A 27,327-nucleotide genomic window follows, 5' to 3' on the forward strand; every position below is an offset into this window, starting at 1 on the left:
AAAGTGAGAAATATAGAGTCACTACATTCACATAGATTTTACCACTCAACTGAATGGACTTATCATTTATTTCTGTGGTGCTACAAAGTCGTATTTTCATGCTCTGATGGAAGTTCATGACCTCCAGGGCCTTATGTATAAATGTTTTCTCTCAAAGGACAGGAGGCACTTCTCATCAGCCACCAATCAGCCCTAAACATTTGGAATTGTCTCCCTTACAACCGCCTACCAGACTAATGCCGCGTACACACGGTCGGACTTTTCGTCTACAAAAGTCCAACGGACGCCGACGGACTAAAGCTGGCTGGTAATCCGATCGTGTGTGGGCTTCTCCGGACTTTCAGCAGACTTTTTCAGCCTCAAATCCGACGGACTTTAGATTTGAAACATGCTTCAAATCTTTACGTCGTAACTACGACGGACCCCGAAATCCGCTCGTCTGTGTGCTAGTCCGAGGGACAAAAACCCATGCTAGGGCAGCTATTGGCTACTGGCTATGAACTTCCTTATTTTAGTCCGGTGTACGTCATCACGTACGAATCCGTCGGACTTTTGTGTGGTCGTGTGTAGGCAAGTCCGTTCGTTAGAAAGTCTGCTGCAAGTCCGCCGAACGTCCGCAGGAAGTCTGTCGGACAGGCTGTCGGACTTTTGTAGACGAAAAGTCCGACCGTGTGTACGCGGCATCAGTCTTTGTATTTATGCCATTAGTCATATTGACCTTGTTCATTAGCAGGGCTTTGGATAAAGAACTTGGAAGATTTACCCTTAACAACCTATAAGAATAAAATGTGCAACTGTTTGTATTGCAGATTTGAATGTGGTTAACTCCTCCATGTACATTCCTTGTTTATAGATAAATTCTTCATGTTTACTTCCCTTTATCAGCAGTTGAAGATGTAAAAACAATGCAATGTCCAGTGGTGTTCAGGGCCAGCTCCTCACCATACTACTAGATTGCCTCAGACTGCCAAGGGCTGAATTCGGTGGTTTCTGGTTTAGGTGCCTGTTAGTTATACACATGCAAAGCAGGCATTGGGAGGGTACAGCAGAGTCTAAAATTGTGCATTATAGAGCAACAAAATGAATAATAAATAATAATAACAAATTAAATCTCCATTGACGGGCACAACTTGATGGTAAATAAGCAAGCTAAAGTTATACTGCCACCTAAAGTAGAAAAGGACACTTCGCAAATTAAAAATAAATAAATAACAAGCCCCTAGACACTATAACCTTTCCTACCTTACACCTTCCCAGTTTTCGCAAGCAGGAACCGGTAGTATATGAGTGGAGGGAGCTATGTCCATCAATGGAATTGGAGAAAATAATTTTACAGTGAGTACAGAAATCCTATGTTCTCTATTGTCCATTGAGGGACACAGCTTTATGGTCATTAAGCAGCATAGGGATGTCCAAAAGCAGTCCAAACAGACAGGCGGACAAACCAAAATAACACAGGTGAACTAGCCAAACAAAAAAACCAAAAGGGGAAAAAAGGGGAGGCAGATACATTTCCTTCAAAAAACTTAAAGAACATGTAAACAGAAGACCAGGTTGCAGTCTTACAGGTGTGAGCCTGATGATGAAAATCCCAATAATACTCACTGCCTTCATAGAGTGGGCTTTATCTCACAGGGGAAAGGAGAAGCTTTATCTCACAGCTCTGCATTACCTGTCAAATCTACCTAGAAATAGTGAGAGAAGATGGCAGTGAACCTCTTAGGGCCTTCTGGAATAACAGAGGAAATCAAATCCATCTACCTAAAAGAAAACAGGAAAGGAATTGAGGAAATGGAACTGTTTTGAAGGTGGATACCATCAATCCCAGTTATCACATACAGCTCAATAGGGCTGAACCTGACTGCAATTTTTTCAACCTCTCTTATGGTAGGAAAACATTGACTTTAAAGGTTTCCATGGGAAGACCCAAGCCTTCTAACTGATGCGGCTGAATCAGAGATGACTTCTTAGAGCAGTGGTTCTCAAGCTCTCTAGTGCCGTGACCCCTTGATAAAATTTCCCAAGTTGTGGAGACCCCCAACCATAAAATTATTTTCATAGCGTGGGTTGTCAGCACCCAAGGCAAGACAAGTAATTTGCGCCCCTAACCCATGGACATTTAGCACTCCCTGAGTCCCTTACACTCGTACAATATTAAAACCCCTTATGGTACATTTTAGGATGTACCACTCCTTCTCTTTGTTCTCCTTTCTTTCCCTTTTATTTCTCACTATCCTAATTTCTTGTCCCCCCCCCCATCCCTCTTTCTTGTTCTTTCTCTTATTCTTTCTCTCCCTTTTTCTTTGTTCCTTCCCCTCTTTTCCTCTCCCTCCCATGTATTCGCTATTTTTATTCCTTCTCTTCTCCATGGTGGGGGGGTGGGTGGAATGGGATAAGTGGCAGTGTTGGCGGGGAGTTCTGATCAGCCAACTTAGGTGCTCTTGATCAAGGTCATCTGCTGATCTGAGAACTGTAGTGGGGACCTTTAATGGCAACTATAATTCCAGGTAGTGTTACTCAATGTGTCTCCGACTTTGTGGTGTCTCGTAGCGGTGACACCAATGCCGAAATCAGGAGATAGGGTCTCCCCCAGCCCCTCCCACTTCACATTCCTCACCAGTCAGCTGCCCTCTAGTCTCTGCCCCCCAGTCATGCCGTGAACTCAATGGGCGGCTGCGAAGAGACTGAGTGGGCAGCTGCGGGCTCCAGGGATAGCCCTGCTGGGCGGCCGCAAAAAGGCAGGGAAAGCAGTGCAGGCTTCAGGAACAGCCAAGGATTTGGTGACCCCTGGCAAATCATCATTTGACCCCCAGGATGAGAACCACTGTCTTAGAGGTTCAGAATCCATCTGAAGTCCACATTGGAGACCAAAGTCATAGGGCTCTGGTGGCAGTGGATCTTCAGTAAATTGATGAATAGAAAATCACCTAGAAGACGATCCAGAACTAGAATGAAAATCTTTTCCAATACTGTCTGAGCCAAGGTAAAGCCAAAGGGTTGGCCCAATGGCAAAACAAAAACTCATATAACCTGGAAAGATGGTAATATGAAAATATGATTGTTACATATTGAAGGATGCCAAGAGGTTTCTGCAAACAAAAGACAATAACTAAGTGCAAAATTTCCATACAAAACATTGAAAGTGTGACTCCACTTTTGTTGAGAAAATACAATCAATTCTGGGTGCATTTCAAATATTTTAAACTTTGTAGCAGAGTCCTTCCTACCTTTTTCATTTCTGAAGAAAAAGCTGTTTGTTCCACTATGTATTTGCAAGACTGATGTTTGGGAGGGTCTGTACTGAATCTAACCACCTGGTGCACTCCCAGTGTTCTAATGAGAAAAGTTGCATCCCTATAGAAGTAATTAATCCTTAGGGAGTATGTCACCAAAAATAAAAATTACTATTGTAGAAGATGTATAAAATTTTACTTGTATTTTATGGCAGACAGCTGGGAAAATCAGTGGCAATCACAAAAGCAGGTGATTTTCATATCTTGGGCATTCTGTACATAAATGGGTAAAGAACACAGAACACTTCTAGGTTACCATATTACATTGCGTTTTTAGAGTTTTAAAAAATTACAGCAGCTTCAGCTTGAAGTGGAAAGGCATTAGAAAATGTGGTTATTTTGTACGCCTTTTTTTTTTTTTTAAACGAAAGTAGAATTCTCTTTAAGACCCCTTTCACACTGAGGCGCGTTTCAGGCGCTTTCACGCTAAAAAAAGCACCTGAAAAGCTCACAAAAACCTATTTCCATTAAAATCAATGAATGCTTTAACACTGGGGCAGTGCGCTGGCAGGGCGGTGAAAAAACACCCCTCTCCATTGAAATGAATGGAAAGCTTTTCAAAAGCGCATGAAAAGCTATTCAAAAGCGCTCAGTGTTTTACTGGCAGTTTAGAAGCACCTGTGTGTGAAAGGGGCCTTAAGGACAAAAAAAGGGATAGGGAGCCACGAAGTCCAGAAAGGACAAACATTTTCTAAGGATTTCAGAACTGCAAACCAGAATGGGAAGGATAACCCCCTGTTTCAACAATACTTGAATGATTGAAGAACGTATGTTCAATGTTGAGAAACAGAAAGTAATTCCCACATTTATGCATCGTTGCCTGGTGTTAGTTATTTCATCCAGAAAGAGCAAAAAAAGATATTCTTCCATGTAAGGTATTCATACCAAGACCGTAATACAATATTGCTCTCCCAACAAGCAGGTAGGCCAAACTGCCCTACAGCTCTAGACAAAAGAAAGTTTACCGAGATACAACACCCAGCTAGCATCCAGAGCAGCATTGCACATAAGAATCAACGCAACGGTCTTCAGGTCAACACAAAGTTGAGTGCCCATTAGGCACCAGGTTCCTGCATAGGGTTTTAGGCCAAGTTAAACAAAGCCTGGAAGATGAGTGCAGAGGCAAGTATGGTTTGAAGGGAAAATCCACTGCCACAAGGAGTAGATACATTGAGAAAATGCTTCAAACCTCATGTCAGAAGAGTCCTTAAAGGCTGGAGTGTCTTCTATAGGAATAAAAAGAGGAGTAGACCATTTCGAGACAAATCCTACAGAGGGATAGAGTGCCAGAAGGAAAGGAATTGGCTATTTGGGTGGGTCCAGTCTTAGAGAGATGATTTTGGTGGAAAGCTTAGGTCTGTGAGAACCAAGCATCGGCACTGAGAAGTGGAAAGAACAATTGAATCCTCTAACTTAAAATGGAATTCACAGTCTCTATTAAAAAAGAAACCGTTTTCTATTCATTAGATTAAACAGCTGCTGACTGAAATTCAGCTTGTGGGGGTCTCCTCCTTGTAAAGAAAGAGAGTCCAATAACAAATGGATACCAGTCAGACAACACAAATAGTAGACATCTCTGCATCACATTCTGCTGGGGAAAGTGGAGAAGGGAGATTGAAAGTCCTTGTCATTAGAGGGAGCAACAAATTGCACTAACTGAAGCGTAAATCCTCATATACCAGAGCAAAATACATCTAAAGTGAAGCAGGCAGAGTAATGAGTACCTGTGAAAAAAGAGGGGTGTCAGAAATAGCTACTGACAGTTCCCACAGGGAGTTGAGAAAGCACAAAAATACATACATTTTCTGTACCTAAATCACACTTGCACATAGTGCAAATTAGGACTGATTAGAATATTCACCGCAGCCACAGGCCCAGTGGCTTTCTGCTTGGTGCCAGGTATACCAGTGGTTAGAATAGCAGCTAACTTACCACTGGTCACTGCAGGCATTTTTGAAAATACCAGAGATGTGCCAAACACCGCTTTGCTGATGAAAAATACAAGAGGCACAAGGCAAAAGCTAACATAGCCAACTCTCCACACAGAGGAAGCTTCATTAAGGGAAGTAGCAGGGTCTCACATGTTCTGGCATTTCTCTTCTACACACCCACTGTCAGAGGAACAAGTAGGAAATTCAAATGGTGGTTGAGCCAAAACAGAGCTTGGCCACCTCAGCAATTCTTAGCACAGAGATACCAGTAAATGGTACTACACCGGAAACCTGTAAGGCAGAGAAACGGCAGAAGATTCACAATGGCGGTTGAACTTACACAGTGTTCAGTCACCTAATCGGCAAACAGCCCTAAATCTTAATGAAAAGAAGGGATGCAATGTATGAAATTGCAAAGTATAATATTGGCATGTAATCATATTAGAATAAATAGGAAAGAGTTTAACCTCTCCAGTCCTACTGCTGGGTATACAGCAATTTTTGCAAGTTTTTGTCACATACAGTAGTCATAACCCTGCTAGTCATTCACAACAAGCAAGTCTGTAGAGATGGGGTCAGGTGAAGTCCTGCAAGCTCTGGTCCCGATACTGTACAAGAAATCCCCAAATATAATGGCCTGACCTGAGTCCTGTGCCACAGGAACACAGCAGGGATTGCATGACTGTCGCAGCGAAAACAGCAATTCACTGACTGGGAAATTCTACAATCGATGACTAACCAGAGAGGCTTCCAGGATTTCAGTATCGGGCGTGAAAAAATACAGCAAAGAGGAACAAGACATCCACCATAACTAGCAAGGTGTGAGAGGGTATGGCCTCTAGGGGGTTGTCCTTCAGTTTCCGTGGGGTGGATTTACTAAAACCAGAGAGTGCAAACTCTTTTGCAGCTGTGCATGGTAGCCAATCAGCTTTTGTCTTCAGCTTGTTCAACTAAGCTTTCACAAAGAAACCCGGAAGCTGATTGGCTTCTATGCAGAGTTGCACCAGATCTTGCATTCTCCAGTTTTAGTAAATCAACCCCAGGGTGTCTAGTCTCCATTTCTCCTATAGGCAGCAGTATAATCCTATTTTGCTTAATTACCATCAAGCTATGTTCCTCAAAGGACAACAGAGAAAATGTCAAAGTAAAAGTACTGCACAGATGATGAATATAAGAAATTATTGTGGAAACATTTTTATGGATCTATACTGAAACAAACACATACAGTGTACAAAATGTCAAAAGAATCTCCAAATGTTAAGATCTTATTGTAAAATATTTAAGAAGACTACATTGTTAATTCAGTCACTCCATATAACTATATTATACTAGGCTATAACAGTGCTAATTACTGTAAATCAACTAGATTCAGAGCCTAGTCCAGACATAAAGCTATAATAATGCTAAATATCAAGACAGGTTATAAATTGCTAAAAGTAAATGTGTAAGGCAATTGGAATATATTATTCAAGAAATACATACAGTATAATATAACCTTAAAAAATGTAGACTAAATCAAGACTTATTATCCAGGTTGCTTTTATATGAAGGATGATTTAGTCAGTTTAATTTATTAACATTTTGTCTGCTTATTCATTACTTCAGCACTAGTGTCAGAAATTGAATGTACCAAAATATAGTATCAAAAGAGTCTAATTATAAAAACAGGAGGAAAGGAAATTGGAGCTGTTGCCTATAGTGATTAGTCTGATTTGAAGTATATAAAAATTAATTGGTCACTAAGGATAACTGTTTTTCTTCTTTCACGTTTTTATAAACAGGCCTAAGTGCTGTGATAGGGGAGAGAACATGAAATGCATATATATATATATTTTTGTAAGTGTTTTTTTTTTTTCCTGTATGCAAGTTTCAGGAAATATTTATAAGATTTATTTTCGGCCTCTTGCACACTGCAGCTTGAAAAAACTCAGTACAGCGTTTTTTTTTTTTTTTTTTTTTACTGATCTAAGATGCAATACATTTTTTAGAATGTGCCTGTTGTACACACAGGTGCGTAAACAAGCGCTGCATATTCTTCTGGTGAAAAACCTGCGTTCCCGGTCAGTATTTTGTGCCAGTACGTGCAAATGCACGCACATGAGCATAAATGTTAATGAATCTTCCCTAGGAATATATTGTGCATGCAAATGCGCAAAAACAGACTCATACGTGCATAACTTTGCGCAAATACGTGCAAAACAAATGCCTGACTTTACATCCAAAAAAGCAGATGCTCAAACATCAATATCGTGTGCAAGAGGCCTAAAAATGTTGTCCTAAACTTGCAGCAGGTCATACGAGACAATTTTTTTCTACAATGTGTAATAATCCAATGCAGGTATCAGACAGGAAAAATGGGAAGACTTGGTACAGCTATAGAATGGTTTAGCACTGGGGCATGGCATCTTATATGTAAAGTGTGCTTTACAAACATGGTTTGCCCTACAGTATCCTGTAACTTGGAAGCAATACCACTCACTTATAATGTAAGCGTAAGTCAAGGCAAAATTATATATTTTCATTCATATATTTCATACATCTCTGAGGGAGCAGTGATATCAAGATCCTGGCTGTAGCCATAATCCTGATATCAGCTTCCACAGCCAGCGATTCTGTACAAAGTGTAAGCAATTTGAGTTGCTATACAGCCGCCCAAACACTTTTACCTGTTGCATCATATGCACAAGATAGATTAAAAGCCCCCCCCCCCCATGCAAACGCGCATGTAGGTCCAACACTCACATGTGAGTGAATCGCCCCGAATGCCAGTGCGATTAATAATTCTAGCACTAGGCCTCCTGTTTAACTCTAAACTGGTAAAGGCTTTTAAAGTGTTGCCTATGCATACTTTAATGTACCGTAGTTCATCACCATTCTACAGGTGTGCACAATTGTGACATGTATGGTATCTGTTTACTCTGCATAACATCATCCTTTATAGTTTACCAAAAAATTAGGTATTATATTGTGTTTGCATGCACTAAAATTAATAAAAGTGTATTTCTTCCTGAAGTTGTGCATTTGATAAATTGCTGTGCAAATATTGCAACATAAACAATTTCAACAACATCCACTTCTAGCAAAAATAAATAAATACTGCAGATTTTTACCCGTGTGAGAGAAATGTCACAGAAAAATACTTTTGGTGTACCAGAAAGTAGGTTTTAAAAAAGATTGCACATACAAACTCAGGTCAGGTTGCGGGTGGGGTTGCATACTGCACATTAGGGCTGGATTCAGCACTACAGAAACAGCCTTCAGCCAAGTCCCTAGTCTAGACACAACAGCAGAAGCTGTTCTCACCTAAAGGATAAGTTCACCTTTGGAACATGTAACATGTTCCAGCTCCTGCCTCCTCTCCCCCTAAAGCTCCCCTCCCTGTGACAAAGGGTAAGGGTTTCCTTTCACCAAACCGCTCACTTTTTAAAAACAGCGTGGCTGTGCGGGGCTCCACCCACACAGCCACATCATTCATTCATAGATTCCTGTGAATGAATAAACTACAAGTACTGCCTGTGACCGCAGCAGATGGGCTAGTAGTGTCCGTGCAGAAGCTGCTTCCCAATTGACATTAATGGGACTATCTGCATGGGGATGCACAGACCACCTGTGCATCCCCATGCAGGTAAACACAGCCTTGCACAGGTGTATACTGTAGTATGCCCCATGTAAAGAATATCTTACTATGTTTTATTTAATATTTTTTTACAGTTATTTCTAATATGTTTTATTTTATGGGGAGGGGGAGGCTTTGGTGAGACATCAGGAGTGTAAACAGACTCCTGATGTCTCTTTTTTAAAACAGAGAGAGGGACAAGGAGAGCGTTCTCAATCCCTTTCTCTGCAGATGAATGAATATAACAGGGGTCCCAAACTGGCAACCCTCCCTCCAGCTGTTGCGAAACTACAAGTCCCATCATGCCTCTGCTTGTGGGAATCACGCTTGTAACTGTCAGCCTTGCAATGCTTCATGGGTCTTGTAGTTTCACAACAGCTGGAGGGCCACCAGTTTGAAACCCCTGCTCTATAAGAAGGCTCCTATTCATTCACGAACTGAAGCAGAGTTAACTGAGTTTACTATGCTTCAGCGATGAACAAACACAGTAGCAATTGGTACCGCGCTCCATTCTGACACTTATCTTCCACCCCACCAGCAGCTATAGCCAGTGTGGGGGAGAAGGGGGAGGAGCAGTACAAGGATCTCAGAGCAGCTGGGGGGGAATCTATTTGCAGAGTTAAGTCCTGATGCGGGAAGGGGGGATTTATCGGTGGTGCTGCATCATGTAGAACAGGGATAGGCAACCTGGTGCCCTCCAGCTCAAGTCCCATCATGCCTCTAGAAATAATTGTAACTGGTAGCCTTGCAATGCCTCATGGGAAATGTAGTTCCACAACAGCTGGAGGGCTACTGGTTGCCTACCCCTGCTGTAGAGCGTGGGGTAAAGCCAACCTCCTCCTGACTGTTCTGCTTCCCCAACCTCTATGTGCAGTGCAGAAGTCCCACAGCACAATGGTCAGGAGGAGGACCATTTAAGCTGCCCGTCCACTGTGTGCCAAACAGCCAGGATGGGGGGGCACGCAGCCGTCCCAGCACCTCCCTAAATCCAACCTCCGAAGGCATAGTCTAAGTACATGATTTTGACTTGGTCTCAGCCTCTTGGATTCCCATGTTCAGTAGAGAGCAGCATAAAGACCTAATCAGATGCAATACATCTGCAGGTACAGTACTTGCTTAGAAAATGCTCATGGGAGGAGAGAGCACAGTGACAAGCCGCCTGTCGCTTCCTCGCTGTTCTGTCTCAGGCTGGTACACGAATCACTCACATATATAAACAGTGCTGTTCTTAATAAATAAACTTCAAGAAATTCCTAAAAAGTGTAAACAGATCATCAATGCTCATAACGCAATAATGTCTCAACAGCGTTGTCTTTAAGATATATATTGTCCAATATCTTTATGATACAACGCTGCGGCTTTAGTTAGCTATGGGGAATAATAATAATATATGAAGAGCATTTGGTATGCCTCAAAAGTAACTGTATTGCTTAACTGCAGTAGAAAATAGTCCGGTCACCAGATTGGCTGTATAAATCTCATTACAAAATCCTACATTACATTAAAGTAAACCTATAACAAGGAAGATAGGACTTCCACTGCACACCTCCTTCTGAAAATCCTGGTTATTATAATGGCCCATTAAATGTTTTCAAAGCTACTGACATGGCACATACCCCGTTTCCCCAAAAATAAGACCTAGCGTGATTGTCAGTGATGGCTGCAATATAAGCCTTACCCAGCAAATAAGACCTACAAGGACTTTAACTAGGGCTTATTTGGGGGGTAGGGCTTATATTGCAACCATCACCGACAATCACGCTAGGTCTTATTTTCAGGGAAACAGGGTATGTAGATCACAATGGCGTTTTATCTGAATATGTTTGGGGAAGGGGGTCAATGACTTTCTGACTCAGCCCCTGACATTTTAAGGGAAACATTTTCCTATTGATCAATAGGTAAGACAGTTCTGACTTTAGCCCATAGTTCTCCGTAAATGTTTTTTTATTAAAGATCAGAAGCTCAAAATAACATGAAAACAATAACACAATAATTCTATTTTAGACTCATAACAGTCACACATATTATGTGATTGAGCTTTGTTATTAAAAAAAAAACCCTGCACCAATCAGATTAATGTTCATGTTTCTAATGCAGCATGTAAGGCAAGTCTGATTGGTTGTTTATATGCTACCTGTGGGGGTTGTTTTGTGGAAACGCGGGGGTGGAGCTAACCCAAGGTATGCTGACTTGAAAAGTTTCAAGAAAGACTCAAAAAAGGTAAATCCTCCTTTCCACAGGTCCCCTCTGATCTTATGCCATGGGGGTCTGTGACCTTGGTATTTCCTAGCATTGTGGTGGTGGGGTGTTCATATCTATGCTTTCCATAGGGGTTTTACAGCCTATTGTCTGATATACTTGTCTTGTACATAGCATGTTTTTATCTTGATACCCCTACAAAGAACACTCCTGCATATGAAATATGTTTTGGGCTCGGTGTATGTAAATTTTGATTCATTATGCTGTGAATATTTTGGTTTGTCGCCACTAGTGATACTAAATGTAATTCTGATCAATAAATTATTACGTTTAACTACTGATCTGACTGGTAACGTTCCTGCTAGGACTTCATTGCAGTGAAATAAAGTTCTTCGGACAGATTGTGTTCTTCACACAAGTTCATCAATGTAATACACCACACAGGAACTTTGTTTTTCTGTCAGCAAATGTATTGCTTTGTGACAGTACACAGTGCTAGGCTATATGGACTGAAAGAGGCTTCAAAACACAACTTCCAAGGTGTCCTTCACTGTTCTGGGAATTTTTCTTTTTGTTTGTATCTGGCTTTGCTGCAGTTGGTCCCAGCCACCACTAGATGGAGCGCTTGTGAGGTAGTCCGTCATCTTAATTGCTACTGAAATGCACAATCAGGAGCTGGGAGACAGCATGTCATAAGCATAGTAAAGCAGCTGACCTCAGTGACAGTCTAACTTCTGACTCAAGCTTCAAGAGCTGGACACAAAATAGGTAAAGTTAAATACCTGTAAATAACTATACCCATGGGTTGTAAAGCAAAATTACATCTTTTTTTTGTGGATTTTTATTTGGAGTACAGACATGAGAACTTTTACATACTTATACTACCAGAAAAATATAGCAGTGAGCTGGCTGGATGTAACTGAAAAATGAACTAGAGATGTCTGATAGAAACCCCAGAGGAATGTAAGCTGCAAAACAAAAACAAACACTCTACAGAAATTGTGCAGTAGAGAATAGAAATGGGTCCTTTTGTCATCCATCTTGCTTTCCAGACTTTACTGTATGCAGGCCTAGGCATATGAATCACAATGTCCTATGGTCCACCGCAGTTGCTAATTTGAGCCACTGGACCTGTCATAGGCACTTGTTAAATGTGCCAACAATGCCCACCCTTTCCATCTCTCTCTTCCATTCATACAGTACTTTGCTGGAAATAGTACAGCTTTTATGAATGGAGGAGGGGGACAGAAAGGGCAGGTATTATCAGCACTCTTGACAAGTGCCTATGATAGATTCAGCAGTTCATATTACCTTCAGACTACCAATGAAGGGGTATGGGGGGCAGAGAACTGAAGGTTTCAACGAAGAGAACAGATGCTGGCACTAAGGACACATCTGTTGAATAAAACTAGAACTAAATATACGTAGGCTTTAAAAGGATAAGTTACCTTTCTGAACATGTTACACCCATATTTAGGGTGTAACATGTTCAGTCTGTCTCTCCTATGCTGAAGAGTCCAGACAAGACAAAATGAATAAAATCAGTTTTAAGATGTTTAGGCTTGGTGCTGCTCCCCTTCCACCGCTACCCCAGCCCACAATTGTTATGATTATTACAGCCCTGTTGCCTTACAAGGTTCAGAGGAAACATTTTTTGCACCAAGTCTTGGCTCTAAGGCTAGATCCACACTTGTGCAGGTGGTGCGGCTTGCATTTGCACAGGCACAGCAGCTCATTAATTGAATGGGCTGCTGTACCTGTGAAACAGGAAAAAGCCCCCAACCCCTTTTTTTTTTTTTTTTTTTTTTTTTAAAAAGGGCGTCCAAATGGATCCAAGCTGCATTTTTTGGATGTGATGCCATTCAGGCCTTAACACCATACATGCAGAAAAAACTGCTGGGGGGGGGGGGGGGGGGCGCGGGGACAAAACACACACAGATTTAATCTGCATGGAATATTTTGGGCTTGTTCACAACATGTGCAGACACATTTTTCCAATGTAGGTCTCCGCAAGGACACAAAGAACAGCAATGTTTTCTATGTTCCCTGTTTACACCACAATGTTGGTATCATGCAAGTTTTTTTCCTGCACAGAAAAAAAAAAATACACGATATGTTGTGAACAGAGAATATATCAGATTGACAGATTTTCCCATTTAGATGGTTCAGTTTTGAAGTTTATGAATAAAGGTGAATAACTCATACAGAAATTAGAAAAACCACTGCACATGTGACATTTTCCCACAATGCTTTCTAACCCACAAGAGAGATCTGACGACCCAATCACCTTAAAGCAGAGGAAGAGCCCACATCAGTAATTCATAAGATACAATGTATTATTTATTTTGTAGCACTGTGTTTTGTATCTTCCACTGGTATCAGCACTACTCCCCTTTATTTTTAATTTTTTTATTATTACATAAAATAATTTCAGTGGCAATATGACATCTTGATCATTGTAGTGGATCTGACGGGAGGAAATGTACAAAATCATCCTATCTGTAATAAATATTGCATATTAAAAGAAAGTCCACTGTATTTAAATAATTCAAAAGAGGTGTTTATATTGGCTGTGCCTTTAGCAAACCAGAAGAAAATCACATACAAAGGGGTAAAAGGAAAAACTCAAGAGGTTCGTAGCGGGAAGAAAAAGCCCCAAATCCTCATGTTGATCTGTGACATGAACAGAGTTCTTGTTGCCATGGTAACATTTTTTGGCTTTGCCATTACGCTATATAGGGGAGTGACAGGTTGAAAAGAGACATATAGGTGCAGGGAGTATGATAGGTTGATCTGCTTGGCTGTCACGCTGTAAGAAAACCATGTGCTTGCTTGGCATTCATAGAAAGAATAAAAAATATATAGAGCAGGCTGGGTAAGATTGCCAACATTCACTCTAGCTATTCTTTATCAGCTACCCCCATGACAATTTATTTAGAGCAAAACACTTAAACTCTTCCATCATTGGGATAAGAGGGCAGCCCAGTGCAGCTGCTCACTAATGTCCCTTCAAAGACTCATCATGGAAAGTCGTCTGTTTTGAGCTCCAGTTTATATTTTGTTCTCTTCATGCAGCTCCCAGTCAGATTCTCAATCTAATTCGATAGGGCTGCTGTCATCCTGGCCATCCTCCACTTCGTCCTCATCTTCACCAGCCCCCATTAGACTGTTCAACAGGTTACCTTTGTAGAGAGAGAAAAAAAAAAAAAAAAAAAACAACAGTTTAGATCCCAAAAGTTTCAGCAATTAAAAACCAACCCCATTTATAGTTAATAAGTACATCTCTGCAATACAGGCACATGTTTTCCCCCTTTAAAGACCCCCCTCCCCCAAGTTAACAGAAATGTACTTTTTGAGTATGCTTTCCCATCATTACACTTTGACTGCTCTATATTTTGTGTAATATATTTCAATTTCTAAATGCCCTTTCTAGTAGTCATCATCTACATATTGGGGAACATGATAAACATTCAGAACTAAAGGAAAGCTTTAAAATACTTGTACAGCCACGGCTTCTCTCCATGCCATGCCAGTTCTTTGGCTTTAATGTCTCGAATTATTGCTTAAAGTGAATTTGCAGCACATAAAACTAAGCAAGTATACTAATGCCAAACAAGCAACTCAATGTGCTAAATCCAGATCCACATTATACAGAGCCATCATTTTAGGAGGAAGTCAGGGTAGCCTATGTATTCTTTCATGCAGTTAAAGAGGAAGTAAACTTCCTCTGCAAACTTTCACCTATAGGTAAGCCTATAATAAAGGCTTACCTATTAGGTATTAAAAATCTCTCCTAAACCTGTACAGTTTAGGAGATATTTCCAGTGCATGAAGCCAGTGACATCACTGGCACATACGCTCTGAAGGACTGGCCCACGTGTACTGTTCCTTCCAAGCCCATGCCGTGAACGGATCCCACAGGCATGAATGCATGGGAGTGATGTCATAGCAGCTCCAGTCAATCACAACGCTGAAGCCCAGAAACCCAGAAGAAGCTCTGGGAAAGAGTTAGGCCATGACAGCGGTGTACGGCTGCAACAACTTCAATCTAAGGTAAGTGTTTCATAATAAGCTAGTATGCGATGCATACTAGCTCATTATGCCTTTGTCTTGCAGTTTTTTTTTGGGGGGGGAGAATTTTTTTTCAGAGGTTTACAACCCCTTTATCCACTTCCATACCAGGCACTTTTCCCCCCTTCCTGCCCAGGACAATTTTCAGCTTTCAGCGCTGTCGCACTTTGAATGACAACTGCGCGGTCATACAACACTGTACCCAAACTAAAATTTTGCGCAAACCAATCAATACGTCTATTGCGATTTTTATTACCAAAAATATGTAGAATACATATCGGCCTAAATTGAGGAAAATTTTTATTTATTTTTTTTTAAATTGGGGATATTTATTATAGCAAAAGTACAAAATAGGGTTTTTTCAAAATTGTCACTCTTTTTTGTTTATAGCACAAAAAAAAAAAAAAAAAAAAAAAAAAAAAAAAAACGCAGAGATGATCAAATACCACCAAAAGAAAGCTTTACTTGTGGGGGGAAAAAAAAAAAATGGATGTCAATTTTGTTTGGGTACAACATTGCATGACTGCGCAATTGTCAGTTAAAGCGACGCAGTGCCAAAAGCGCAAAAAAATGGCCTGGTCATTGAGCAGCCAAATCTTCCAGGGCTAAAGTGGTTAAAGAATAGCAGCGATAAGATCAGATATCACTGGAGAGCGTCTGCCGCTTTCAAACCATACCTCACCCAAAAGGTGCAGCTCTTCTAGGCAAGAGGCAGAACCTGCATAAGCAATTCGCACATGCGCTTGCCTTCAATAGAATGCATTCACAGGAAAGACATGATTAAAATATTCACATTTAAAATAAAAAAAAATAAAAAATGAATAAAAATCACTTAAAGCCGATTCATAGCCACATAGCTATTAAACCTGTAAAATGTACTAGATTCCCTTTTGTGGAGTGCTGGGAAGATATTGTAATCTACTTCTGGTATCAAGCCATCATGATGCAATGTCATGTTAGGGCTGAGTTATGAAAACGCGACATGTTAGCCACAACAGTCTGCTTCCTTCTTTTATTTCCCCATTGCAGATGAGAAACTGAGATTTCATCACTCATGTTCACCTACACACTGCCACACACACACACACTTCTCAGAACACCTTAACACTGGTAACTACTTCAGATCCGGAAGATTGACCCCCCCCCCCCCTTCATGACCAGGCCATTTTTTGCGATACAGCACTGTTACTGACAATTGCGCAGTCGTGCGATATTGTACCCAAATACATTTTGTCCTTTCTCCCACCAATACATTTTTTTTTTTTTTTTTAAATAAATAAATACCAAACACAATTTCTTCATCAATCTAGGCAAATATGTATTCTGCTACATATTTTTGGTAAAAAAAAAATCCAAAATAAGCGTATATTAATTGGTACAAAATTGGACACCAACTTACACTTTTGGGAACCAATGATACTAATGTAGTGATCAGTGCTAAAAATATGCACTGTCACTGTACTGACACTGGGAAAGGGTTATCAAGGGTAATCAAAGGGTTAACTGTGTGCCTAGGGGAAGGCATGGATCCATGTCCCTGCTTTGCAAGAACACAGGATGCATGCCTTCCTTACTAACAGAACGGCAATCTGCCTTGTTTACATACGCAGACTGCTGGTCCTGCCTGTGTACCGAATGATCAACAGGTGCCAGCGAACATTGAGTCCACGGAACCCTCTGTGTAGAATCACAGAGGGAGTGAGATGCTGATGGTGCACTTTCACACCCGCTACCCAGAAGTGCAGGATCACACACACACGTGATCCTGCGCAGCCTCCCTGTAGCGGTAAAACTGCTATAGGGCGGTCAGCAAGTGGTTAATCCAGGATAAAGAGCCCTTATAGGACATGGTCCATTCTGCTCACAGGGAGGAAATTCAACCATGACTTCCACTGGTGATCAGAAGAACCCTGAATCAACTGTGCGCTATGAATGTTTACAAGGGTAGCTAACCATATGTCCGTTTCTGGAATACTCTACTGCAGTGTTTTTCCATCTCCAGTCCTCAAGGCACCCCAACAGGTCAGGTTTTCAGACTCTCCATTACTTTGCACAGGTGATTTGATCAGTTTCACTGCCTTAGTAATTACCACAGCTGATTCATCTGAGGGTAATCCTAAAAACCACGCCCTTTTGGAGCCTTGAAGACTGGAGTTGAGAAACATTGGTCTGCAGCATCCTTTGCAGACTAAAGTGTATATAATAGCCAATTTTTTTTTTTTTTCTTTTATAAAGGAAGGGTTAAAATCTCCAGCAGCTTTTATTGCTATTTGTCCCGGTGACCACTGCCACTGAAACAGAAAGCAATGGAAAATCCAAAATGTTACAGTAGACACCAGAACAAGTGCACAGGGTAGATCTTCCAGAAGGAGACACCTGTTCCAGTTACAGCTATACAAACCAAGGAATTCCCTTCACTTTGTATAAATTTCTTCTCGTTTCCTATTGGGTTTCAGGGACAGGAAGTGAAGAGAAATCTCCTCAATTAGCAGCAAAAAAAAAAAAAAAAAAAAAAAAAAGAGCTGACAAGAGTAGTAACCTTTGTCTAGTTTAAACAAAAAGTATAATTCCCTGGACACTTGATCCAAAAAAAGTACAGTTTTTAAAGTTTTCATTACAGTTCTGGCTTTGGTACCTAGTCAACTACTGCCCTGGAATAGCCACAAAAAAGTTCAGACTTTTGATTGGCTATGTCAAAGACTCGGCAGAAAATTCAGGCTGAGTCTTCGAGTCTTGACCAACTCTGCATGCCGAAATATTTTACTCACCCAATAATCCCCCATATGAAGATGACTGTTTAGGAGGTACTCCAAAGAAAAGCTGTCCTATCCTGTCCAGATACTGCAAAGGAGAAAGACAGATCCATATATCAGTCTAGAATGTACAAGCATTTGTCCTTTATTAACCAAAAGCAAATTACATTGTATTCCTGAACTATGTCACAGCTATTACCAAATAACCCCACCACAACAAAAACTTTAGGGGCAAAATGTAGTTGACACCTGATCATCACACTCATTGAGGTTGTTCATATAGTGCTAGTCTTGAAACAAACATTTCCCCTTGGAATTGAACTTTAAAGGCACCGAGACTCATAAGAATCATAAAGTAAGATAATAAAATCATTTCACGACTGAAGTGACTAAGTTGCAGATGCAGAATTAAGTATATATGAACAGTATGTATTTATATGAACTATTAATGATTTCTGCATTTGCATTAGAGAGAACTGATATCTTCCCTACCCCTGAGGAAGGAGATAAAACGGACTCTGAAACGCGTCGGGTGAAGGATCTCTTCTGTATTTTCAATCATGTTACAGTCAATGCATTTTCAGTTGCTTATTGCCATGTACATTACATGTTACCATTTTTAATTATGTGGTATTAATAAATTATTTTTCTATCTTACTTTACAATTGTTATATATGAGTCCAAGTACCTTTAAAGTCCAATTCCAAGGGGAAATTTGTTTGAGGTTGTTGGACATACTATTCCAAAACCATGGAGTTGGATCCCCTCTTGTAGCTATAACAGCCTACGCACAAGATTTTAGAGTGTCTGTGGGAATTCATGTCCATTCAGCCAAAAGCGCATTTGTGAGGTCAGAAAATATAAGACAATATGACGTGTCTTGCAATCAGCATTCTAAATGTATCATCGAGGTGTTCAGTATGGTTAGGATCAGGGCTCTGAAGGCCACTCCAAATCCTCCACACCAAACTTAATGCATTCAGGTTTTCATTGACTTGGCTTTGTACACAAAAGTACAGTCATGGTGGAACAGAGAAGGACCTGCCCCAAACAGTTTCCACAAGGAATGGAAACGCACAATTGTCTAAAATGTCTTTGTATGCTGCGGCATTAACAGGATAATTTACTGCAAACACCTAAAAAACTAATAATTTAGAGGGTTGGCCACATACGTTTGGCTTTATAGTGTATGAACCCATTACTACAGCACACCATTACTAAAACTTAACTGTCGCAACCTACCTCATTATACATAGGATCTCTTTTTAAAGACGGCTGATACTGTTCACACAATATTGTAAATACTGTTAATTTCCCACTGCAAAAAATAAATGTAAATCTGAATTACCACAGGTTTTCAGTAATGCACATTTAACACAGATCTCTACATCAATCACGTAACCAGCAGAACACTTTAAAACAAACCTGTACTTTGTGCATGCAGAGGAAAACAGGTTCACTTTAAAAGCGATTCTAAACCTAAACCATCCATTTTACACACAGGAGGTTAGCAATGGACTCCCAAATCAAGTAATAAAAAGTATTAAAAGTTACCTCCACAATACCTTTTAATTGTTTGGGGGGGGGGGGGGGGGGGGGTATTTTCAGCCAAACAGGCCAGGCGGTGGGCAGGCTATGAAAGGATGGATTTCCTGGTCCCACCCACCCAGGCTGTCCTTGGCTTTTAAAGCATAAGATAGATGACCTTGCAGTCCGTTTCCACTACTAACAGCCATGAGGAGGTCACTGGAAGGATCAACAGGTATTTTTAGAAAAAAAATGATCGATTTTATTTAATAAAAGTCAAATTTAGTACACGCTTTTTATTAAGTTTAAGGATACTCCAATGTCCCCCCCATTCAGGCAGTACATAAGGAACTTGGCTTGGTAAAGGATGGAGACGAGGAGTGTAAGCTTCGACTGGAGCAATTCAGAGCCAACAGACCGGTCTCTTTTCTCCAGACAGCTGAACAAAACGAGGAGGGGGGGGGGGGGTCAAAGCAAATGCAAGTATATAAGACTGGGGAGAATTGTCCTTTTGTACCCAAAAGGTGAAATTTATTAGCATGTATGGGTTGATTCAAAATACATTTTTTGTTTATACTTTTTCATGACAAATGCAAAAAAAAAACAAAAAAAAAAAAAAAACCAAACAAACATACAAAACATACATAGTTCTGCTCATAAGTTTACATACCCTGGTAGAATTTATGGTTTCTTTTCATTTTTCAAAGACTATGACTGATAAACACAAACTTTTCTTCCACTCATGGTTAGTGTTTGGCTGAAGCCATTTATTATGAAAGGTTTACTCCTTTTTAAAACCATAAATCACAACAGAAACTACCCAAATGTTCCCGATCAAAAGTTTACATACCCCAGTTCTTAAATATCGTGTATTGACCCCTTTAACATCAATGACAGCTTGAAGTCTTTTGTAGTATTTGTGGATGAGGTTCTTTATCTTCTCAGGTGGTAAAGCTGCCCATTCCTCTTGGCAAAAAAAGCCTCCAGTTCCTGTAAATTCTTGGGCTGTCTTGCATGGACTGCACGTTTGAGATCTCCCCAGAGTGGCTCAATGATATTGAGGTCAGGGATGGCCACTCCAGAACCTTCACTTTATTCTGCTGTAGCCAGTGACAGGTCGACTCGGCCTTGTGTTTTGAATCATTGTCATGTTGGAATGTCCAAGTACATCCCATGCACAGCTTCCTGGCTGATGAATGCAAATTTTCGTCCAGTATTTTTTGATAACATACTGCATTCATCTTGTCATCAGTTTTGAACAAATTTCCTGTGCCTTTGCAGCTCACACATCCCAAAACATCAGTGATCCACCTCTGTATCTTTCATCATAGGTCTTGATGACGCCTCTCCAAATGTAGCGTTTATGGTTGTGGCCAAAAAGCTCAATTTTGGTCTCATCACTCCAAATTACTTTGTGCCACAAGGTTTGAGGTTTGTCTCTGTGCTGTTTGGCGCATTGTAAGAGGCATACTTTGTGGCATTTGCTTAGTAATGGCTTTCTTCTGGCGACTCGACCATGCAGCCCATCTTTCTTCAAGGACCTCCTTATTGTGCATCTTGAAACAGCCACACCACATGTTTTCAGAGAGTCCTGTATTACACCTGAAGTTATTTGTGAGGTTTTCTTTGCATCCCAAACAATTTTCCTGGCAGTTGTGGCTGAAATTTTTCCTGACCGTGGTTTGGTTTAAACAGAACCCCTCATTTTCCACTTCTTGATTAGAGTTTGAACACTGCTGATTGGCATTCTCAATTCCTTGGATATCCGTTTATATTTCTTTCCTGTTTTATACAGTTCAACTACCTTTTCCCACAGATCCTTTGACAATTCTTTTGCTTTCCCCACGACTCAGAATCCAGAAACATCAGTGCAGCACTGGATGAAAGATGCGAGGGTCTGTCGGGAGTCCAGAAACACATTGACCTTTTACACACACACACACACACACACACACACACACACACTCTAATGTTTTAAATCAGGGGTCCCCAACTGCCGGGCCTCTCTGCAGCCGGGCCGCGGGTAAGCGGCATGGCATGGGAGAAGAGTTAGGCGGGCAGGTGAGAGCCAGGTGGGCGAGAGAGCAGAGAGATGACATCGCTCACCGCCATCAGCGGGCAGCAGAGAGAGAGTGCATCATCTCTCACTGCCTGCCTTGCTCTGTGACACAACCAATGCACATAAAGGTGCTAAAAAGCTGGGAAGAGAAGCCTCTTTTTCTGCTGTCAATGTTGCCTGGTGGCGTGTGGCAGACAAGCTGAATCAGGTGGCAGACAACGGTGGCAAGTGACTCAGTGCTCCCACTAATTCTGCATTATGGCGAGTCAATTTCATTTTCGATTTCATTTTATATTACAATGTAATAGAAATAATGCACTTCAATCATCCTGACACCATATCAGCCATGGTGCCATGATGAGTGAAGCGCCAACACCAGCCACTGCCCCGACAAACTGCCCCCCAAAAACCACATCGCTGCCACCCCCGGGCCTTTGCAAAAGGCAGCTGGTCCCCGGTGCCAAAAAGATTGGGCGGTTTTGACCGCGGTTTTAAATAATTTATCTTTCATTTTTTTACTGTGTAGAACTGCAGCCTGAAGGTGGCAGTGTTCCTCTGCAAGCTAAGGACTTTTTCAGCGAAGCCTCCAGCTTTCATGTGATCACTATGTCATGGCCAACAGTAATTATATGAATAAGAACTCTTTTGGTTGATTTCAAACATTAGTGCTGACCTGTAACAGCTAGGACTGAGAGCTGAAAGGTACATTAAGTGGTGGCACTAAGGCGCCTTTCAGACAGAGCCCGGACACAGCCCGCTCTCATCTATGGAGTGGTCGGATGGATACTGACTGCTTGTCAGTTTTCATCCAACTGTTATCCAATCCGCTGCACAGATAGAGAACGGATCTCCCATCTGTCTGTTTGTAGTGGACAGGATTGGATGGGATGCCGGTGGGCATCAGCAGGTGATAGAGAACAATGGCGCGTCCGCCTTAAAAAGGGACAGGCGGACCCGATCTGTCCACTGGTGTGAATTGGGCCTAAAAAGGGGGAGAATGATTATAAAATGTATCCACTGCACAGGGCATTATGTTGGAATATTTAAATAGAGATGTGGGCAGTAAAGAGTTAAAGCGGACATGCTGCTTTGAAAAGATTAAGCAAGGCACAGGTTTACTGTATTGCTGCCCAGCAACTGCTGTCAAGTTGTTACTCGATGGGGAGAGTTCAATACTGGTTCCAATATAGATCTGTGAAGTCACTTTTCTCAGATGCCATTCAAGTTTTATCCTGTGCTAATAAAAAAGCCCCCCCAAATGAAATGGCTGTTTTTATAGAACGTTTTTTGTGGTTGGCTTAACTGATAATTAAAATGATCTTGGACTCTTCCTCTTTGTTTTGGATTGGCTCTTTGCATTTCTATGGTTTGAGCTACTGCTGGGTGTCCATTGAGGAAAACCTTGCTGTGTGGGACCCGCCACACCGCAGCTCTTGGACTTGTTTGAAGCTTTTGTTCATCTGACTACACATGCATATCTAAAAAGCTCCAGATAGCTTGAGTATGTGGTTCTGGATCACAGGCGTGATATACTTTTTTTTAGTATTGGCCAAGTTACAAGTTGGATTTATGTACATATTCAAATTGGTATTCTTTGTACACAGTCATTCTGACCGAAGGGTCCCTTGTGCCCCAAGATGTAGTTTCTTCTGATGCGATTAATACAACCTCACATTAAAGTGATATTAAAGTCTTTTTTTTTTTTTAAATAACAAACAAAACACACACGTATACTTACCTGCTCTGTGTATTGGTTTTGCACAGAGCAGCCCTGATTCTCCTCTTCTTAGTCCCTCGCTGGCACTCCTGACCCCTCCCTCCTGCCCCCAAAGCAAGCAGCCGGGCTGTGTGTGTCCATTCAGAATGCATTAAGGCAGAGTTCCACCCAAAAATGGAACTCATGCTTTTTGGATTCCTCCCCCCCCTCTGGTGTCACATTTGGCACCTTTCGGGGGGAGGGGAGCATTTACCTGTGTAATACAGGTATTTACTCCCACTTCCGGGCATAGATCATCGCAGGCTCTGCGGTGGTCTACGCCATGTCCGGTCCCTCCTCCGTTTCTGCATACGCAGTAGGGAACCAGACTGTGTAGCAAGGCTTCACTTCCCGATTCCCTTACCGAAGATGGCGGCGCCTCCACCGAGAGCCAGATCAGCTTCGGTTGAGGACATTGCGGACACCCTGGACAGGTAAGTGTCCATATTTTAAAAAAGTCAGCAGCTGCAGTATTTGTAGCTGCTGACTTAAAAAAAACATTTTTCGGCGGAACACCGCTTTAAGATATAAAAAAAAAAAAAAAACCCACCACACACACACACACACACACACACACACACACACACACACACACACACACACACACAATCCTTTCACCTTTAGGCTCGGTTCACACTGGGGCGACTTGGGATCCGACTTGTACGCCCTCAAGTCGCCCCAAGTCGCCCCAGAAATAGTTTTGATGGGAGTTAACGCTAGTGTCTTAATAGACACTACTGAAGTCGCTCCGACTTCAGAGCGTACTCCCTGTATTACTTTGATCCGACTTGGTAGGCGACCTGTACCATAGAAATCAATGGAAGTCGCCTCCAAGTCGGATCTCTCTGTAAAGTCAAGCGACTTTGCAGGGAAAACCCCTCCCTCCCCCCCTCCCTCCCAGAGAGCTGATTGGCCACAGGCGAAGTCGCCTGTCATGGAGGCGACTTCAAGTCGCCTCGTAATTTGCCGAAGTCGCGTCGGAGTTGCGTCGAAGTCGCGTCGAGGTCGCGTCGAAGCCGCCGTGCAAAGTCGCGCTAAAGTCGTGTTGCCCATGTGTGAACCGACCCTTAGAACCACTTTAAACAATAAAATTATAGTTCATGAAGTTCTGTTGAAGATTTCTCACAACCAACTAGACTTTTATGACAGGCACAGATTCCTTAAGGCTTAAGAAAATGTACCATTCATAGAGTGCTACATTGATTGGTGAGCATGATCAAAGCTTCCTACAGCATATGAATAACTGACAAACCCACAACATGCGTTACTGGCTTAAATGTTTCAGAAATGGAAGTTGAAGGACCACACCACTAATAAAAAATTCACATACAACTTTTTTCCAATTAAAAAGTCAGGAGGACAATACAAAAGCATGTTTGAATGGTAAAGTATCTCTATTAAGAGCCAACAGTCTAAGATGTTGTTTCGCTTTCAGGCAGAAAGTCGCACGTTTTTGAACAGGTCAAAAGGTCAATGTAAAAAGCAGAAAACGCCTGTAATCTGCCTAAAAAGAAGCACCTGTACTTTGAGCTTTAGGTGACAAAACGCTCAGATGTGAACAGGTGCCATTGAAACGAATGGGATTTTGCTTGTTGGGCGTTTTTCGAGCTGAAAAACGCTCAGATGGGAATGCAGCCTAAAAGCAAGTTCACCGAGTTTTGAGAAAACGTATGCTGTGGTGCACTAGTGACCAGTGCCATCAGTAGAATTCAGCCCATCAATGCACAAAAAAAAAAAAAAAAAAAATAATAATAATCTAGGTAACAGTCAATACACCATCATGCTATATGAGATATGCAGAGCAGTCTGTAATAAGCCATTACACTTTCTAAAATTGGAATAAAAAAAAAAAAAAAAAAATCCAACCCCCCCCCCCCTTTTTTTTTTTTTTTTTTTTTTTTTTTTTTTACACACACAGGGTAGGCAGGAGAAAGAGGGGGAAACATTTTTAACAATAGTGTTAGGCCTGAATTCCACTCAAATGTTTTCCTAGTTCTAACATATACCCAATACATAAAAAAAAAAAAAAAAAAAAAAAAATCAACATACCCGTCCACAGCCAGTAGTAGAAACCAAATAAAGTTTAAAAGGGGCTGTACAAAAGGAGGCCCCCTCTCTATTGAAGGATGCTTCTCTGTATACGTTGTGAAAACCACCGATGCGCCCGTTTTGTTTTTTAAACAGAGGAATCTGAAAGGAAAACAAAAAAATCAAATGTAATTATACAGAAACAAAAAAACTAAATTAAACTTTTAGTTTACCACATACAAAAAGCTAAAAAAAGGAGAAGATAAGCAAGTTAATTGGGGCCGATAGGGACGAAGTTAAATAGGAAAACATTTTTTTTTTTAAAGAATTTTTTTTCACTTGTAAGGTTATATGCAGATCAAAAGCTCACACCTATGATCTAATGTACATATGATTTACCTAGTAAATACAATTAAACAATATGCTGCTACATTGTATTTATTCAAGGTCACTTGCAGACTATGTCATCTGATAATTGAAGCGGAAGTGGCAGGGCTGGACAAAAAAAAAAAGGCATGTTTTTTTTATTTATTTTATTTTTTTTAAATCAGAGAGGTTTTATTGAACAAAACAAGGAAAAAAAATAAAGTCATACAAGAAGTCAGTAAATACAGTACTGAAGTATCCCGTCATTGTAGAAAGCCATTACATATCATGAAAAGGAGAACAGAACCAATTCCATAGATGTTTGGACAATTTACGACAACTCAAGGGAGAGCCCATACATTTACAGTGGTTGTAAATCTCAGATAGAAAATAATGAAATAAAAAGCACATCCTTCTATACTGTGTACTTGTCTGTGTCCAAAGCTCTGAGCGTCATTTCTCTCTGCTGCCCTCACTGGGTACATGTGAGGGTTTACAAGCACTTTAAAATCCTCATGTGGTTAAGGACAACCAGCAAGGTACTTTGTTGTTGCTACCTGCCATGTTTCTGCAATCAAAGAAGAGACACCACATAAGCAGGGAAAGATCTCTTAGCAATCCTGTTGCCAACAAAATTTGGCAGCAGCGACAAGGATGCTAGGATTATTTAGATGCGTCTATAAAGTTCATCTTGCCCTACTGAAAACTGGCTGGTTTGATTAAAGGCTAACTCCACCTTTAGCAACATGTATCAGGGTGTAACATGTAGGTAGGCATACCCACACCTCAGCCATGGCAGCATCCCCAGCAACCTTTGTTACTTTTAAAATTGGCATGGCTGGTGTGGGAGAGGGGCTTCTTTGTAACATGTTACATGCCTGTGAACGAAATGGCAGATGGTACTTGAAGTCCATTGACTTCTCCTCCAGCTCTTCCAACTGAAAGCCTGTAGAGAGAAATGGGCAGAGAGCTGGAGGAAGAGTTTGCAGGAAGCAGACATTGCACTCATATCCACTGATCACAAGTGGAACACTTTGGATGTGCATTTATTCATTTTTCAGCCTGCAGACTGTCAGTGAAGAGTCAGACGTGCATAATTAATGCATGACGGCACATTGCAATACATGCTGTCATCCATTTAAGATTTAGCAAGGCAGCAAAGAAAAAGCTCAGTGAAGGAGAGCTTTGTACAGCAAGTCCATAGCAAAACCGCCAAGTTAAAGCAACTCAGTTCCTGACTAGTTTACATCTTCCTGTGCCTTTTTCCTGTCAAAACATGGCTAAAGACTTGTGCATGGGACAAAAAATAGTGCACTGCTACATACCCTACCAAGGGGCCATCAAGGTGAAATCTTAAAGAAAAAAAAAAAACCTAGTGACCTCAAGAGGGCAAGGAGCTATGGGGTCTTCACCTGAAGTTTAGAATAAAATGCATACAGTTGTGCTCATAAGTTTACATACCCTGGCAGAATTTAGGATTTCTTAGCCATTTTTCAGAGAATATGAATGATAACACAAAAACTTTTCACTCATGGTTAGTGTTTGGCTGAAGCCATTTACTATCAACTGTGTTAACTCTTTTTAAAATCATAATGAAAAACAGAAACTAGCCAAATGACCCTGATCAAAGGTTTACATACCCCATTTTCCACTTCTTGATTAGAGTTTGAACACTGCTGATTGGCATTCTCAATTCCTTGGATATCTTTTTATATCTCTTTCCTGTTT

At 41.1% G+C, this 27,327-nt stretch overlaps 1 protein-coding gene across 1 annotated transcript in view; it reads right to left on the reverse strand.

Annotated features, from left to right (window-relative positions):
• Nucleotides 1-13,361: 13,361 nt before the first annotated feature.
• The window catches only part of GET4 (guided entry of tail-anchored proteins factor 4), a 31,113-nt gene continuing 17,147 nt past the window's right edge, over nt 13,362-27,327 (reverse strand). The window contains exons 6-9 of the mRNA XM_073636837.1: nt 25,255-25,395; nt 19,106-19,181; nt 17,879-17,951; nt 13,362-14,221 (exon numbers count right to left, since the gene is read on the reverse strand). Coding sequence (XP_073492938.1) covers nt 14,130-14,221; nt 17,879-17,951; nt 19,106-19,181; nt 25,255-25,395 — 382 coding nt within the window. The 3' untranslated portion in view covers nt 13,362-14,129. The remainder of the gene's footprint in view (nt 14,222-17,878; nt 17,952-19,105; nt 19,182-25,254; nt 25,396-27,327) is intronic.

The sequence above is a fragment of the Aquarana catesbeiana genome, linkage group LG06 (assembly GCF_042186555.1).
Source record: "Aquarana catesbeiana isolate 2022-GZ linkage group LG06, ASM4218655v1, whole genome shotgun sequence".
Taxonomy (NCBI): domain Eukaryota; kingdom Metazoa; phylum Chordata; class Amphibia; order Anura; family Ranidae; genus Aquarana; species Aquarana catesbeiana.